The sequence below is a fragment of the Somniosus microcephalus genome, chromosome 4 (genome assembly GCF_052327205.1).
Source record: "Somniosus microcephalus isolate GS21.2 chromosome 4, FLI_Smic_1.0, whole genome shotgun sequence".
Lineage (NCBI taxonomy): Eukaryota > Metazoa > Chordata > Chondrichthyes > Squaliformes > Somniosidae > Somniosus > Somniosus microcephalus.
In genome coordinates this window covers 310,732,355-310,749,868 of record NC_140990.1, presented here as the reverse complement: position 1 = coordinate 310,749,868, position 17,514 = coordinate 310,732,355, and the positions used below count along the sequence as shown (strand labels likewise).

Below are 17,514 nucleotides of genomic sequence, written 5' to 3'. Positions count from 1 at the left end.
GGCCCCTATTACATTTTTACTTATATGTTTTATCCACACCTTTGTTTTGGTTTCCCCACCCCCCCACTTTCCTTTTGTTTCTCTCTCCCACATGGCAGCTGTCTCCCATTCTGCCAGCGCATTTCACACCTAATCTGAGCTGTCTTTTGTCTCCACTAGTCCTATCACCATCTCGTCTCGTTTTGAATACCTCTTAATGCCTCTTCTCTTTTCTTCTCTCCCAGGCTGGCCTCTTAATCTATTTCATTCCCTGTGCCTCTTTAGTTTTGATAAAGGTTTTTGACCCAAAACGTCGACTCTAATTTCTCTCCACAGATGTTGCCTGGCCTGCTGAGTTTTTCCAGCATTTTCTGTTGTTAATCCAAATTCAGTACCCTGTCCCTGCTTTCTCCCCATATCCCTTGATCCCTTTAACCTTAAGAAATATATCTAACTCATTCTTGAATATATTTAATGAATTGGCCTCCACTGCCTTCTGTGGTAGAGAATTCCACCCACAGGTTCACCACTCTCTGGGTAAAGAAATTCCTCCTCATCTCAGTCCTAAATGGCTTAACCCTTATCCTTAGACTGTGACCCCTGGTTCTGGACTCCCCCGCCATCGGGAACATCCTTCCTACATCTAGTCTGTCTAGTCCTGTTAGAATTTTATAAGTTTCAATGAGATTCCCTCCCATTCTTCTAAACTCCAGCAAGCATAAGCCCAATCGACCCAATCTCTCTTCATATGTCATTCCTGCCATCCCAGGTATCAGTCTGGTGAATCTTCGCTGCACTCCCTCCATGGCAAGAACATCCTTCCTCAGAGAAGGCAACCAAAACTGCACACAATACTCAAGGTGTGGTCTCACCAAGGCCCTGTACAACTGCAGCAAGACATCCTTGCTCCTGTACTCGAATCCTCTCGCTATGAAGGCCAACATACCATTTGCCTTCTTAACCGCCTGCTGCACCTGCATGCTTACCTTCAGCGACTGGTGCACAAGGACACCCAGGTCTCGTTGCACTTCCTCTTTTCCCAATCTATTGCCGTTCAGATAATAATCTGCCTTCCTGTTTTTGCCACCAAAGTGGATAACCTCGCATTTATCCATATTGTGCTGCTTCTGCATCTGCCCAATCATCCAACCTGTCCAGATCATACTGGAGTTTCTCTGCATCCTCCTCACAGCACACACGCCCACCCAGCTTTGTGTTGTCTGCAAACATGGAGATATTACATCTAGTTCCCTCGTCTAGATCATTAATATATATTGTGCATAACTCGGGTCCTAGCACTGATCCCTGCGGTACCCCACTAGTCACCGCCTGCCACTTGGAAAAAGACTCGTTTATTCCAACTCTTTGCTTCCTGTCTGCCAACCAGCTCTCTATCCAAGTCAGTACCTTACCCCCAATCCCATGTGCTTTAACTTTGCACGCTAATCTCTTATGCGGGACCTTATCGAAAGCCTTCTGAAAGTCCAAATACACCACATCCACTGGTTCTCCCTTATCTATTCTACCAGTTACATCCTCAGAAAATTCCAGTGGATTAGTCAAGCATGATTTACCTTTTGTAAATCCATGTTGACTTTGTCCAATCCTGTCACTGTTTTCCAAGTGCTCTGCTATTACATCTTTTATAATGGACTCTGGCATTTTCCCCACTACTGATGTCGGGCTATAATTCCCCGTTTTCTCTCTACCACCTTTTTTAAATAGTGAGGTTACATTAGCTATCCTCCAATCCATGGGAACTGTTGGAGGCGTTAGTGTTCGCTGTGGAGAGTCGGAGGGTGGTGCTCTCCCCGACAAGCGGCAGGAGGCCCTCGCTGAAATTCTTCCACACCATGTGGAGGGAGGTAGCGCAGCATGTCTCGGGCAGCACTCTAGTCCCCAGGACCCACACACAATGCAGGAAGAAATTTAACAACCTCACTCGGGTGGTCAGGGTGGGTGAATGCTTCAACAAATGCTACATACCACCATCTGAACCTGTCAGGGTTGGGGAGCCACGGGGCCGTGTAAGTACGGGGCCCTGCTCGCCAGGCATGGTAGGTTCTGGACCCAAGTGCAGAAACCAGGCTAGAGGCAGGTATACAATCTTAAGGAACAGTACTTTATTCATTACTTAACTAGATTCACACATAACTAGATTCATACAAGAAAACACAACAGCATACGTAAGAACTCGAGACAGCAAAACACCAGATAATACATAGAACTCGACACACGAACAATATACATAGAACTCGAGACAAGTTACAAAACAGCTAGTCAAGAATAGGGACTCAGGACAGCTTCCATGAGGCATCATACTTGTCCATTGTGAGCTGGGATAAGCTTACCACAAGCGCAGCCAGCTTGCCGAGACATGACTCGAGACAAGCTATCACGAGGGGCTGCCGCAGGGGTAACAGGCTTCTCAAGAGCTCAAGACAAGCGCCAGCATGGCAACACACCAGTCCAGACAAGCACCTTATCAAGACTAAGAACAACAAGAACACAAAGTTAGTTACATCTTAAATACAGAACTCGAGAATACATCTTAAATACAAAGCTCGAGAGAACTATGGCAACCAACTAGTTAAAGTCAGGAGCCACAGAACAAGGGCTAGTCCCCCCGGTTACCCAGCTAGGACTGAGCAAAGAGTGAAACAACCATAGAACTTATATACCAAGAAAACCAGGTGCAACCCATGAACAGCTAACAGGCCGTTAAGCATTAACACAGGAAGCTAGGAACAATTAACAAAGGGCTGGAAAACAAACAAGTGAAGGTGCCATCTAGAGGTTACAGAAGGAACTGACTGGCACCCTCACAGAACCAGTCTTCACACACTGCCCAAAGCACCACACCCCCAACACTCACCCACCAACAATCTCTACCTAGCAACAGTCATACCCATATCTCACACCTTGCACACAATGACAGCTATTCAACTCTGGCAGGCACATCACCCAAATACATTGCTCCACACTCACTCACACACTCTCCTTTCTCTTGCAGGCCAAGGTGGCTCACAACAGGAGGGAGCAGGAGCGCACAGGCGGGGGACAAGCCGACACCCAACCACTGTCTGCGCTGGAGAATCGAGTGCTGCTGGTTATTGGGTGCCAGGTACGGGCGCCATGGCCACCAGCGACGTTGACCCCCTTGGGGACAACAATGGTATGTTCATCCCTACTCCTTCTTCTCACATCCCACTTCCCCCTCACCCCACAAGCGTTTCGCACTTTCCAGCTAATCATGCTGTATGCACGCATTTCTCCCTTCCCGCCCCCCTCCCCTCACCTTAACCCGACTCTTGTACCTTTAGGATTTCAGATAATCAGCAAGCACCTGAGCAGCCTGTCCCTGAGGGCACGGTAGAGAGCGCGCGGGAGAAGAGGAGGAGGAAGAACACACCGTGTCATTGCATGTCTCACTCGTAGACACCAGCTCAGATACTGGCACGACGTGTTCTTTAGAGGCGAGTATAGTAACAGGATCTGCACAGGGTGAGGCACCGGGGATGAGTGGGCTGCAGCAAGGCCAGGGGGAAAGGGTAGCTCGGGGGCCAGCTCCCCAGGAGGGTGAGTTCGCGCATGAGTTCTGCTGCACAGGACTCAGACGAGGACCTCGATGGGGAGGCGTTTTGAAGAAGGGTGATGGGCATGCACATGGAGATGATAGGTGCAATGGCAAGGGTGCCCGAGAGCCTCTCAGCAATGGTAAAGAGCGTGGAGGAGTCTGCCTCTAACATTGCACAAGGCTCTGCACACACCATGGAGACAATCATTTCCAGTCTGCAAAGGATGGTAGACTCTCAGAGAGACCGTGGAGACCCAGACCTGATGCCGCATGTGATGGGCGATCTGGCAGCTTCCATTGCAGCACAGGCAGAAGCGATGCAAAGTCTTAGTGCAGTAATGCAGTCTATGCTTGGTGGCATCCAATCTCAGACTGCTCTAATGCAGTCTCACCTTGATGCCAAGCAAGCTCTGACTGCTGCCATCGTGGCTGGGTCTACCACCGTCAACTGGGGCTTTCACGGTGTCGCAGCAGGCCAGCAACCTGTGCTCCAATAGATTGCTAAGGATGCAGAGGTGCTGCCCCAGGAGAGTGGCAGTGGGTCAGTGGAGCAGGAACCTGCTGTTCTCTCTCAGGATGACAGCATTCCTGCTCCCACCACTGGCACTCCACCATTGCCCTTTGTGATGAAATATGCCGTTCATCAGGCACTGTATTCTCTGTGTTTAGTTTAGTTTCAGTTTCATTTCCCCTCCGGTACTGTATTGTGTGTAGGGCTCCGCCCATACCTGGCCACTACTTAAGCAGGCTGCACTGTCTCACAGACAGTGCAGCAGATCTTTGGATGGGAGACACTTCTCCACTGTGTATTACTTTCTTAGTTAATAAAAGCCTTGCTTTGCTCCGTTAACGTCGAGTCTCGGATTCATTGAGGCACATCACCCTTGTCGCTGCCTGTCATCTAGCCAGCTCAGACTGCTGCCGCCCATGCTGAGGTGGTGCAGTCGACAGCCGGGCCTTCCAGGCCCAGAGCTGGTCGAGGGCGTCCTGCAAGGCCATCTGAAGTCTCCTGCACGGACACTCAGCAGCCTTCCACCAGCCCTGCTGCAGCCACTGGGCCAACACTTTGTAGGAGCACTAGCGTAGGCAAAGGCACAGTAATGATAGGCACTAAGGGATTGCACAAGGGTGAACAGTTAATATTTTTGTTGTAAAAAAGCAAAAGCAAAATACTGTGGATGCAGGGTATCGGAAATAGAAACAGAAAATGCTGCAAATACTCAGCAGGTCAGGTAGTATCTGTGGAGAGAGAAACAGAGTCAACGTTTCAGGTCGAGGACCCTTTGTCAGAACTGGAAAAAGTTAGAGATGTAACAGATTTTTAAGCAAGTGTGGGGCAGGGAAAGGGGAGAGGGGCGGAAAGAACAAAAGGGAAGGTCTGTGATAGGATGGAAGGCAGGAGAGATTAAAAGACAAAAGGGATGATTGTGCAAGGCAAAAGGAGATGGTAATGGGACAAGTTAAGAAACAAAAGATGAGTCTAGATGAAGTGTAAATGGCAATGGCAGATTCATCAACAGCTGCCATGAAAAAAAAATAGGGGCCGAGGTTATGATCTGAAATTGTTGAACTCGATGTTGAGTCCAGAAGGCTGTAAAGTGCCTAATCGAAAGATGAGGTGCTGTTCCTCGAGCTTACGTTGCACTTCGTTGGAACAGTGTCAGAGGCTGAGGATGGGAAGGTCAGAGTGGGAGTGGAGCGGAGAATTAAAGTGACAAGCGACCGGAAGCTCGGGGTCACCCTTACGGACTGAACGGAGGTGTTCTGCAAAGCGGTCACCCAATCTGCATTTGGTCTCCCCAATGTAGAGGAGACCCCATCGTGAGCAGCAAATACAGTATACTAGATTGCAAGAAATACAAGTAAATCGCTGTTTCACGTGGATTTTATTATGCCCTCTTGTTCTCGATTCCCCTACCAGAGGAAATATTCACTTACTCTATGTCTATTTGGGCTAGAAATTCATTGCCTTAGCATCTCCTGTTAGCACCTCTGGAGGGCAATAACAGGGCGCTAAGGACTTACCGCTCTGGCGTGCCAATGTTACCGCTGCCCGTGAAATTCACCTGGCGGTATGCGGCGGCGGTAACCCCTCTCGCCACGAACACCTGCACCCAGAGATCGTGACATCATCCTGCTGCGCATTGGTCTGGTAGCGCCCCCGACCCAAAATTCATTTCCGCCCCCTGCAGCATCGCTGGGCGATGACAGCGACAGCTGCAGGAGGCGTTCATCGGCAGGCCGGGCGTTTCGGTGGTGAGACTTAAAGGCGAGGTGGCCGAGGTAGGTGAAAAAAAATCTGATACAGTGAACTCTTTTGTATCCGGCACCTTCGGGACTGGGATGGTGCCGGTTGATTAAAAATTCTGGATAATGGAGAGGTATACCTACCAAGATACGAGAGCCACCTTACACAGCCACAGGTGCAGGAGCCCTGGTTACATGGCCACAGGTACAGGAGCCACGGTTACATGGCCACAGGTACAGGAGCCGTGGTTACACGGCCACAGGTACAGGAGCCGTGGTTACATGGCCACAGGTGCAGGAGCCGTGGTTACACGGCCACAGGTACAGGAGCCCCAGTTACACGGCCACAGGTACAGGAGCCCCAGTTACACGGCCACAGGTACAGGAGCCGTGGTTACACGGCCACAGGTACAGGAGCCGCGGTTACACAGCCACAGGTGTAGGAGCCCTGGTTACATGGCCACAGGTACAGGAGCTGCGGTTACACAGCCACAGGTACAGGAGCCACGGTTACACGGCCACAGGTACAGGAGTCGCGGTTACACGGCCACAGGTACAGGAGCCGCGGTTACACGGCCACAGGTACAGGAGCCCCGGTTACACAGCCACAGGTACAGGAGCCGCGGTTACACGGCCACAGGTACAGGAGCCACGGTTACACGGCCACAGGTACAGGAGCCGCGGTTACACGGCCACAGGTACAGGAGCCGCGGTTACACAGCCACAGGTACAGGAGCCACGGTTACACGGCCACAGGTACAGGAGCCCCGGTTACACGGCCACAGGTACAGGAGCCCCAGTTACACAGCCACAGGTACAGGAGCCGTGGTTACACGGCCACAGGTACAGGAGCCACAGTTACACGGCCACAGGTACAGGAGCCCCAGTTACACAGCCACAGGTGCAGGAGCCCCGGTTACACAGCCACAGGTACAGGAGCCGCGGTTACACGGCCACAGGTACAGGAGCCCCGGTTACACAGCCACAGGTACAGGAGCCGCGGTTACACGGCCACAGGTACAGGAGCCCCGGTTACACAGCCACAGGTACAGGAGCCGCGGTTACACGGCCACAGGTACAGGAGCCACGGTTACACGGCCACAGGTACAGGAGCTGCGGTTACACAGCCACAGGTGCAGGAGCCGTGGTTACACGGCCACAGGTACAGGAGCCCCAGTTACACGGCCACAGGTACAGGAGCCGTGGTTACACGGCCACAGGTACAGGAGCCGCGGTTACACAGCCACAGGTGCAGGAGCCCTGGTTACATGGCCACAGGTACAGGAGCTGCGGTTACACAGCCACAGGTACAGGAGCCACGGTTACACGGCCACAGGTACAGGAGTCGCGGTTACACGGCCACAGGTACAGGAGCCGCGGTTACACGGCCACAGGTACAGGAGCCCCGGTTACACGGCCACAGGTACAGGAGCCGTGGTTACACAGCCACAGGTACAGGAGCCGCGGTTACACGGCCACAGGTACAGGAGCCGCGGTTACACGGCCACAGGTACAGGAGCCGCGGTTACACGGCCACAGGTACAGGAGCCGCGGTTACATGGCCACAGGTACAGGAGCCCCGGTTACACGACCACAGGTACAGGAGCCGCGGTTACACGGCCACTTGTGCAGGAGCCACGGTTACACGGTCAATTGTGCAGGGGCCACGGTTACACGGCCGCAAGCACTGGAGCCCCGTTACACAGCCACAGCTGCTTGAAGGGGTGGGTGGGTGGGAGGCTTGGGTTGACGTGCGCTCCTTGTGCTGCCTGCGCTTGGCTTCCACTTGCTCCCGGCGAAGAGACTCGAGGTGTTCGGCGCCTTCCCGGATGCTTCTCCTCCACTTTGTGCGGTCTTGGGCCTGGGATTCCCAGGTGTCGGTGGGGATGTTACACTTTTTCAAGGAGTCTTTGAGGGTGTCCTTGAAGTGTTTCCTCTGCCCACCTGGAGCTCTCTTGCCGTGCCGGAGCTCCGAGTAGAGCGCTTGTTTTGGGAGTCTCGTATCGGGCATGCAGACAATGTGACCCGTCCATTGGAGCTGATTGAGCATGGTCAAAGCTTCGATGCTGGGGATGTTGGCCTGAGCGAGAACACTGATGTTGGTGTGCCTATCCTGCCAATGGATTTGCAGGATCTTGTGGAGGCAGCATTGGTGGTACCTCTCCAGTGCTTTGAGGTGCCTGCTGTACATGGTGCATGTCTCTGAGGCATACAGCAGGGCGGGTATCACTGCTGCTCTGTAGACCATGAGCTTAGTACCGGGTTTGAGGTCCTGGTCTTCAAACACTCTCTTCCTCAGGTGACTGAAGGCTGCACTGGCACACTGAAGGCGGTGTTGGACTTCGTCGTCGACGTCTGCCCTTGTTGACAGTAGGCTCCCGAGGTATGGGAAGTGGTCCACATTGTCCAAGGCCGTGTCGTGGATTTTGATAATCGGGGGGCAGCACTGTGTGGCGGGGGTAGGTTGGTAGAGGACCTTTGTCTTACGGATGTTTAGTGTAAGGCCCATGCTCTCATACGCTTCGGTGAGGGTGTTGATGATGGTTTGTGTAGTGTCCGTGTGTAGATAAAGACACTGAAGACAGGAGTTGGTTCATAGGTATTTACTAAGCAAGTCTGGGGGGGGGTTCTAAAGGATATACACAATACACAGGCTTATATAGCCCAAGTGGCAATTACCGGCATTACGCACACCTGGGGCTCTTAAAGGCACATACACCACAATTCCTCCCCTCCTAGCTAACTAGTACATCATATTTTAAGTAATTATTAATTACATGTTATATGCAAAATAATATACATTGCTGTATTAATTAATTATAAGTTAGTCTCTCAGGAGGCTTCCTGACTCGGTCCGGATAATGCCTCAGGGGTGTAGTAGTTTCTGGTGGTGTAGTAGGTTCTTCTGGCAAGGCTGATTTGGCTTGAAGGCCAGTGTCGGGTTCATCGGGTTCCAGTATCACCGGATCGGAGGTAGATATGGGTATCTCTACTTCATCGTTAGATGTATAGCGTGGTGGTGTAGGTTGTCCCTTTTCGGATGACTTGATGATTTGGTCAGCATGGCGCCTTATTATGCTTTCTCCGATGTCCACGGTATACATCAGTGGTCCTAGTCGTGTGCAGATAGTTCTAGGCTGCCATTTCTCGGTACGGTAGTCCCGGGCCAAAACCGGTTGGCCTATCTGCAAGGCCCTAGTTGGCCTTTCATTCATGCCCTGAAACTGCCGGTTCTCCACATCCCTTCGGATGTTGGGCTTGACCAAATCCAGCCGGCATCTTAGGTTTCTATTGTAGAACATCATGGCGGGAGTTTGGTTTGTAACCATATGTGTTGCATTCCTATATGCAAATAAGTAGTTATCCACCTTGTGCTGAAGTTTTATGTCTTCATTACCCATGGCCTTTATGGCCTTCTTAAAGGTCTGGACAAACCTTTCAGCCAATCCATTGGTGGCGGGATGGTATGGGGCAGACGTGTAGTGCTTTACCCCATTGTTCTTTAAGAACTTTCTGAATTCTTCGGACACAAATTGCGGTCCATTATCAGAACATATCTGTTCCGGCAGCCCATTCCTGGCAAATATGGTCCTTAATACTGTGATGGTTTTTTCCATGGTGGTGGAGGACATCTTTATTACCTCCGGCCACTTGGAGTGTGCATCAACCGCGATTAAGAACATTGAGTCCATAAATGGACCAGCAAAGTCGATGTGCACCCTTTGCCAGGGAGATGAGGGCCACTCCCATGGATGTAGAGGGGCCTGTGGCGGAGCATTTTGGACCTTCTGGCATCCTAGGCAGCTCTTGGTCATGTCTTCGATGTCTCCATCGATACCTGGCCACCATACAAATGCCCTAGCTAGGTTCTTCATTTTCACTCCACCCAGATGCCCCTCGTGAAGCTCCTTTAGCACTTTATCCTGGAGTTTGGGTGGAATCACCACTCTGGATCCACACATCAAGGTTCCTCGGCACACTGACAGCTGTTCTCTTCTTTGCGAGAATGCTGGCAACAGTGGTTCGCCATGTGCTGGCCATCCCTTCATTGTTAAATCGTAGACCCGTGAGAGAGTAGGGTCATTTCTGGTCTCCCTTTCAATGGCAGAATTTGTCACCGGTAGACATTCCACTATGGTAGAGTGGAATATCTCTACTGGGTCTACTGTAGGTGCCTCTTCTATCGTTGGCAACGGCAGGCGCGATAAACCGTCAGCATTCCCATGCTGTTTTGACCCTTTGTATTCAATGTTGTATTGGTGTGCCCCTAGAAAAAGGGACCACCTCTGTAGTCTTTGTGCCGTCATAATGGGGACACCTTTCTTAGGGTTGAATATGGAGATGAGGGGTTGATGGTCAGTCAGCAAGGTAAATTTTTGTCCGTGTAGGTAATGGTTGAATTTCTTCACTCCCCATACCAGGCTGAGTGCTTCCCTGTCTATCTGGGAATAGTTACGCTCAGCTGAGTTCAATGAGCGTGACGCAAAAGCTATCGGCCGTTCCGAGCCATCAGGGAATCTATGGGACAATACCGCTCCTATGCCATAAGGGGATGCATCGCACGCCAGTCTGATTGGTAGTGATGGGTTGTAATGAGCCAAAACTTTCTCGGATGTGATTAAGTCTTTACATTTATGGAAGGCACGTTTACAGTCTTCGTTCCATTTCCAAATCACTCCTGTGTGTAGAAGATCATTAAGAGGGTGTAGAATAGTTGATAAGTTCGGTAAAAATTTATGATAGTAATTTATTAATCCCAGGAATGACCTCAATTGTGAAACATTTTCAGGTGCTGGGGCTTTTATAACTGCTTCAATTTTTTCAGGTGACTTATGCAACCCTTCCTTATTAATTATGTGGCCACAATATGATATCTGATTTTGGAAAAATTCGCACTTGGGGCGATTTGCTCGCAGGCCCTGTTCTTTCAGTCTAGTGAGCACCTGCTCCAAATTGGCAAGGTGCTTGTTGTCGTTTTCTCCTGTTATAAGGATGTCGTCTAGGTAACACTGAGTCCCCGGAATCCCTTGCAGGACTTGCTCCATAGCTCTTTGCCAGATAGCTGGAGCTGATGCTACTCCAAAAACCAGTCGATTGTACTGGTACAGGCCTTTGTGTGTGTTTATTGTGAGATACTTTTTAGAGGTCTCCTCAACCTCCATCTGTAGATATGCCTGTGCCAAGTCAATTTTTGTGAAACGTTTTCCTCCGGATAGTGAGGCGAAAATATCTTCTATCCTCGGAAGAGGATACTGTACCGTGTGAAGGACCGGGTTTACAGTCACCTTAAAGTCCCCACAGATGCGAATTTTTCTCTGTTCCTCAGAGTTATTTTTCAATGCTTTTTTCATGACTGGAACGATGGGTGTTGCCCATTCGCTCCAATCTATTTTGGATAATACGCCTGCCTTTTCCAAATTCTCCAGCTCTGCCTCGACTGCCGGACGTATTGCGTATGGCACCGGTCTTGCCTTAAAAAATTTTGGAATTGCTGCATCTTCCACTTTTATTGAGGCGGTGTTGCCTTTCAAGGTTCCTAGTTTCTCTTGAAACACTTCTTTGGCGTTGGCCAAGATGTCTTTTAATCGTTCAGGTACGATGTCATCATTGTTTTTTTCCTTACTGGTCACCGCCAGTGCCTGAATGGAGTGCCAGTCTAAACGTATCTTCCTTATCCATTCACGTCCCAACAACGGTGGACCACCATCTTGTAGAATGTATAAATACAACTTCTGTATTTCTTTGCCGTTGTATACCACAGGCACCTTTATTTTTCCTTTGGAGTATACTTTCTGCCCCGTATATGTTTTTAAGATAATGGATGTGACTTTTAGAGGTATATGCGAAAATAGCCTCTCGTAATCTCGTCGATTTATTACGGTTAGAGCTGATCCCGTATCTAGCTCCATTTTAACTGGAGACCCTGCTATTATGAGGGTAACCCAAATGGTCTGGTAATCTTCATTGGCAATTACATTATGTAATTTGAGAGAGCTTAGTCTCTTGTTCCCGGAGTCGCTATCGCTCTTCTGGTCTTTGGAGCTACTGTCCGTCATCATTTGTACCTTTCTGTGCTTTTCCTTATTGATTCTTTTCCCGTTAGTGGATTTTTAATTTTCAGATCGGCATACACGTGGAATGTGTCCCATCTTTCCGCATCGCCTGCATGCTTTTTCTTTGAACCAGCAATCCCTCTGGTCATGGTTGGATCTGCCGCAGCGATAACATCTCTCGAAACCCCGTGTCATTTCATGGGTGCCGAAGTCCTGTGGCCTTTGCTGTATCTTTGCTGCTCCTATTGCACTGAAAGCCTTGTCCAGTGTTAAATCTTTTCCAGAAGATACCTTTTTTTGTGTTTCTACACTTAGGGGATCGCAGATGAATTTGTCTTGCAGAGAATCTGCCAGTCCTGCCTCGAATTGGCAGTGTAGGGTATCAACAATCTCCTCAAAATTCTTGTCCATCGGTTCGGCTGGAGTGATTAAGTTGAGTAACAGCTTGTATGTTTCTGCGCCCATTAGATCCAGAAGCACTGAAGCTTTTTTTTCATCTTCTATTCCATTTGCGGTGCAAAACACCTCCACTCTTTCTACATATGTGGTCCAATCCTCTATCTTGTTATCAAAAACATCAATATTGCCAAAGTTAGGCTCTGTTTCGTTATCAAAAGCATCAATATTGCCAGACTTAGGCATTTCAAAAAAGATATGGCGCTTCCCGTGCTTTTTTTTTCTCTGTAGCAACGATATGGCGCTTCCTGCGCTTTCCCGCCGCTGCTACTGATAACAATGCTGTTTTACTGTGGTTTCCGTTTATTCACTGTTGGAGACTCGTTCCCGACGGAGGTCTAAACGTTGACCTGCTTGCCGCGCCGGCCGTCTCCCGAGTGCACCCTCCCAATCCGTTATTGCTTGCCTCCGATTTCGCTGCCTGTCTCAGCTGTAGAGCCCGACGCTGGAGCCCCAGCCTGACGCCCAGGAAGGATTAGCGCAGTACCTGCCACCAGCTTGGCCAGCTGGTGAAACCACAGTTTCTATTACTTCCTTGAGTCTTCTGGACACTGGAGGAATCGATGTCCTTGAGGTGCTGCCGAATTGCAGGTAAGTCCGTTTCCACTTCGTCGCCACTGTAGTGTCCGTGTGTAGATAAAGACACTGAAGACAGGAGTTGGTTCATAGGTATTTACTAAGCAAGTCTGGGGGGGGGGTTCTAAAGGATATACACAATACACAGGCTTATATAGCCCAAGTGGCAATTACCGGCATTACGCACACCTGGGGCTCTTAAAGGCACATACACCACAATTGCTCTTAAAGGCACATACACCACAGTTTGGAGTTCGACCTCCGAGTGAGCGCAGACACAAGCGTCGTCTGCATACTGTAATTCGACGACAGAGGATGGGGTGACCTTGGATCTGGACTGGAGGTGACGGAGGTTGAACAGTTTCCCGTTTGTTCTGTAAATTAGCTCCACTCCAGTGGGGAGCTTACTGAGGGTGAGATGGAGCATTGCAGCAAGGAAGATCGAGAAGAGCGTTGGTGCGATGACACAGCCTTGCTTGACCCCGGTTCGTACGTGAGTTGGGTCTGTGGTGTAACCGTTTGTCAGGATCACGGCTTGCATGTTGTCGTGAAGCAGGCGGAGGATAGTGACAAACTTTTGAGGGCAGCCGAATTTGAGGAGGACACTCCATAATCCCTCATGGTTGACAGTATCGAAGGCCTTTGTGAGATCAAAGAAGGCCATGTTACAGCGGTTGGTGCTGTTCCCTGCATTTCTCTTGTAATTGACGTGCGGTGAAGATCATGTCCATTGTGCCCCCTAGTGGGTGGAATCCGCATTGTGACTGTGGGAGGAGCTCTTCGGCCACTGGGAGAAAGCGATTGAGGAGGATTCTTGCGATGACTTTCCCTGTGGCAGATAGCTGACAGACTCCTCTGTAATTACCGCAATCGGACTTGTCACCTTTCTCGAAGATGGTCACAATTACGGCATCTCTGAGATCCCCTGACACGTTCTCCTCCTTCCAGATAAGAGAAATGAGTTCATGAATTTGCGCCAGTAGTGCTTCTCTGCCATGCTTTAGTGCCTCGGCAGGGATTCCATCTGCTCCTGAGGCCTTGTTCTTCTTCAGTTGTCGGATGGCCTTTTCAACTCATGCCGGGCTGGGGTTCTGCTGAGATGGTGGCGGGTAGCATGCTGTGGGATGGAGTTGAGGACACTCGTGTCGAAGACAGAGTCGTGGTTAAGGAGATCTTCGAAGTGCTCCTTCCAGTGGGTACTGACTGCCTCTCTGTCCCTGATGAGTACCTCTCCGTTCTTGGCCCGCAGTGGGGTAGGGCCTTGGGTGCTTGGGCCGTAGGTGGTCTTGACTGCGCTAAAGAATCCACGCATGTCGTGGTTGTCAGCTAGCTGCTGGATCTCCTGCGCTTTCTCCACCCACCATCTGTTCTTTAGGTCACAAGTTTTTTGTTGGACCTCGGCCTTCAGGCTTCTGTAGAGCTGCTTTCTTGCTCTCGAGTTATGTTGCTGTTTCCAGATCAGGAATGCCTTGCGCTTGCGGTTACATGGCCACAGATCCAGGAGTCCCTGTTACACAGCCACATGTGCAGGTCTCCCGGTTACACGGCCACAGGTACATGGGACCCGGTTACACAACCAGAGGTGCAGGAGCCACTGTTACACAGCAAAAGGTACGAGAACCCCGGTTACACAGCCACAAATATACAGTAAAACTTACCTTTGGGTTCCTGAACCTACTCCTGAATTTTGCCGGTTATTAGAGATTTCCGGATAGGTGCTGTTTAAACGAGAGTTTACTGCTTTGCTTTTTTTTTCAGCACCGCCCATCGATCAGCCCGGCACTCTGCTGCAGCGCATCAGGTTGATCGTGCCGGATCGCGGCTGCCATGGGGACCAGGTAAGTTTTCCTCTTGCAGAGCCTGCAGCGATGGACCTTCCCTTACCACCCTGCCTGCTGCCTGTTGCATTCCAGGAATGAAGTGGAGCGCAAAACCAAATTTTTTAAAAGAGGGGAAACATTATCGCCTGGCACTAATTTTCTGAACTTTTAACAGTTAGCGCCCCAAACGGAGCTATAATGAATTTCTCCCCCGAGGTAACTTCCTGCTCCCATTCCTCCACTACATTAATAAGACAGTTGGAGAACAGAAAAACCATAAAAGATACAAATAGAACCAAAACATAGGATGGGAATTGTAGTGTATGTACCTTTAAGAGAGAACTACTTTTACAGCTCCTGTATACTGTAGTACCGGCAGTGACCATACCTGTATATAAGCCTTGAGCAGGCATCTGTACTGTTAGTCTTTAGACTACCCTCCTCCAGTAAACACCTGTTGATTGTTAATTTACAGCCTCCATCTAGTTATTGAAAAACACCATACTTTAAGATTCACGGATTCAACAGGAACAAATACCCTGAATGATTACTCACTCAAAGTAAGCAGACTTTGCCCTGTTTTCAAGTGTAAATTCCCAGTGGGAGCCTGGGATCAATGCATTTGTTCTTCTCTGTACATGAATGGTTCAAATTAAATACCCCAGCGGTGGTGATGACTGGTTTCAGTGGATGCCCGGGAACATTTACACTGAATATAACATTAAAGGGTAAATTCCCTGATCATGCTCTCCCAGCCGAGAGTTGGGCTCGAAGGGAGTTACAAGATTCCAGCGCCGATTCACTCAGTGTTTGATCGGGGTATTTGCCCTCAAAAACCAAGGCAGTGATGAGCCAATGGTGTCTAATTAAATTGCTGAAAGCAACAGTTAATAATAATGATACTCCCCAGATATCAAAAGTTGCCTTAACGTGTGCTCTCAGACCAGTAGCGCATCATTAAATTGCACTCAAAATACTTCAGCATAACCACAAGTTTATCAAATGGCCAAGAGTTTATTACTGGGAAACACTGTGTCCATATTTTATACACCAGTACAAACCCGATGCGGGTCTAAATGTCTTTATCAAGATCAATTCTTACCTTGTTCATTTTTAAAATACACCAGGAATTTCCTCTGATCCTGGTGTGCTGTAATCTCACACTCTCCTCCGCCAGATTTCCTTTTGCTTTGAAAGTAAATGGCTAGTTTACTTTTGACTGAGTCCAGGTCGACAAGCAGCCCTTCGACTAACACGGGAAATCCAGCCATCCCTTGGCTTTCCTCATCGGAGAACCAAGTTTCAGCCTCGACTCCTGTCGACTCCTCGGAATGAGCTCAGTTTTTTGGGAGGGTGAGTGTCCAACTGTGCTCTCAATGGTGTGAAACCGATCTCTTTGAAGCTTAGATTTTAGACCGAACGATTCTCGGAAATGTGAGCTGCCTATCCGAAAATCGAAAGTGAAAGAATAGGAAAAAATACTAATATTTGGAAACTCCCAGCTAGGTTACAAAGGTTTGAGATCTTGATCTATTTAAAAATAATCTATTATTTCCATCCTGGACAGGCGTTTAGGGACATATTTCGATCTGCTCATTCTCCAGTTCACCCATTGGGGAATGCTTGTTCTGTTGGTCCCTGTCTGGTTATAAAATGGCTGTTCACACCTGCCAGTCCCCCACATCTTCAGAGACTGACTTCAACAACAACAACTTGCATTTATATAGCGCATTTAATGTAGTAAAAGGGCCCAAGATGCTTCACAGGAGCGTTATAAAACAAAATTTGACACTGGGCCACATAACGCAATTTTAAAACAGGTGAGGTAGATTTTAAGGAGCGTCTTAAAGGAGGATGGAGAGGTTTAGGGAGGAAATTCCAGAGCTTAGGGCCTCGGCAGTTGAAGGCACGGCCGCCAATGGTGGAACGATTAAAATTGGGGATGCGCAAGAGGCCAGAAATGGAGGACCGCAGATATCTCGGAGTGTTGTAGGCTGGAGGAGATTACAGAGATAGGGAGGGGCGAGGCCATGGAGGGATTTGAAAACAAGGGTGAGAATTTTAAAATCAAGGTGTTGCCGGACCGGGAGCCAGTGTCAGTGAGCACAGGGGTGATGGGTGAACGCGATTTGGTGCGAGTTAGGATACAGGCAGCAGAGTTTTGGACAAGCTCAAGTTTCTATCGGGTGGAAGATGGGAGGCCGGCCAGTAGAACATTGGACCTCAGAGCCGACACATAGGTATGATGTTACTTAAGAACATAATAATTAGGAGCAGGAGTAGGCCATAGGGCCCTTTAAGCTGACTCCGCCATTCAATACGATAATGGCTGATATTTGACTTCAACTCCACATTTCCGCTTGATCTTTATATCCCTTGATTCCCCTAGGGTTCAAAAATCTATCTGTCTCAACCTTGAACATACTCAACGATTCAGCCTCTACAGCCTTTCGGGTAGAGAATACCAAAAATTCACAACCCACTGAGTGAAGAAATTCCTCCTCAACTCAGTCTTAAACGGCCGACCCCTTATCCTGAGACTATGACCCTAGTTCTAGACTCTCAAGCCAGGGGAAACAACCTCTCAGCATCAACCCTGTCAATCCCCCTCAGAACCTTAACTATTTCAATGAGATCGTCTCTCATTCTTCTAAACTCCAGAGAGATAGGCTCAATCTACTCAATCTCTCCTTAGAGGACAATCCTCTCATCCCAGGGATCAATCTCGTGAACCTTCGTTGCACCGCCTCTAAGGCATGTATGTCCTTTGTCAGATGAGACCAAAACTACAGTAATTCAGGTGTGG

The 17,514-nt window shown here is 49.3% G+C and overlaps 1 protein-coding gene across 1 annotated transcript in view; it reads right to left on the bottom strand.

Annotated features, from left to right (window-relative positions):
• Window positions 1-16,068, bottom strand: part of LOC147120592 (protein mono-ADP-ribosyltransferase PARP14-like) — a 213,375-nt gene extending 197,307 nt beyond the window's left edge. Inside the window, exon 1 of the mRNA XM_085986722.1 lies at window positions 15,811-16,068. Within this exon, the coding sequence (XP_085842848.1) occupies window positions 15,811-15,979 (169 nt within the window). The 5' untranslated portion in view covers window positions 15,980-16,068. The remainder of the gene's footprint in view (window positions 1-15,810) is intronic.
• Window positions 16,069-17,514: the final 1,446 nt, after the last annotated feature.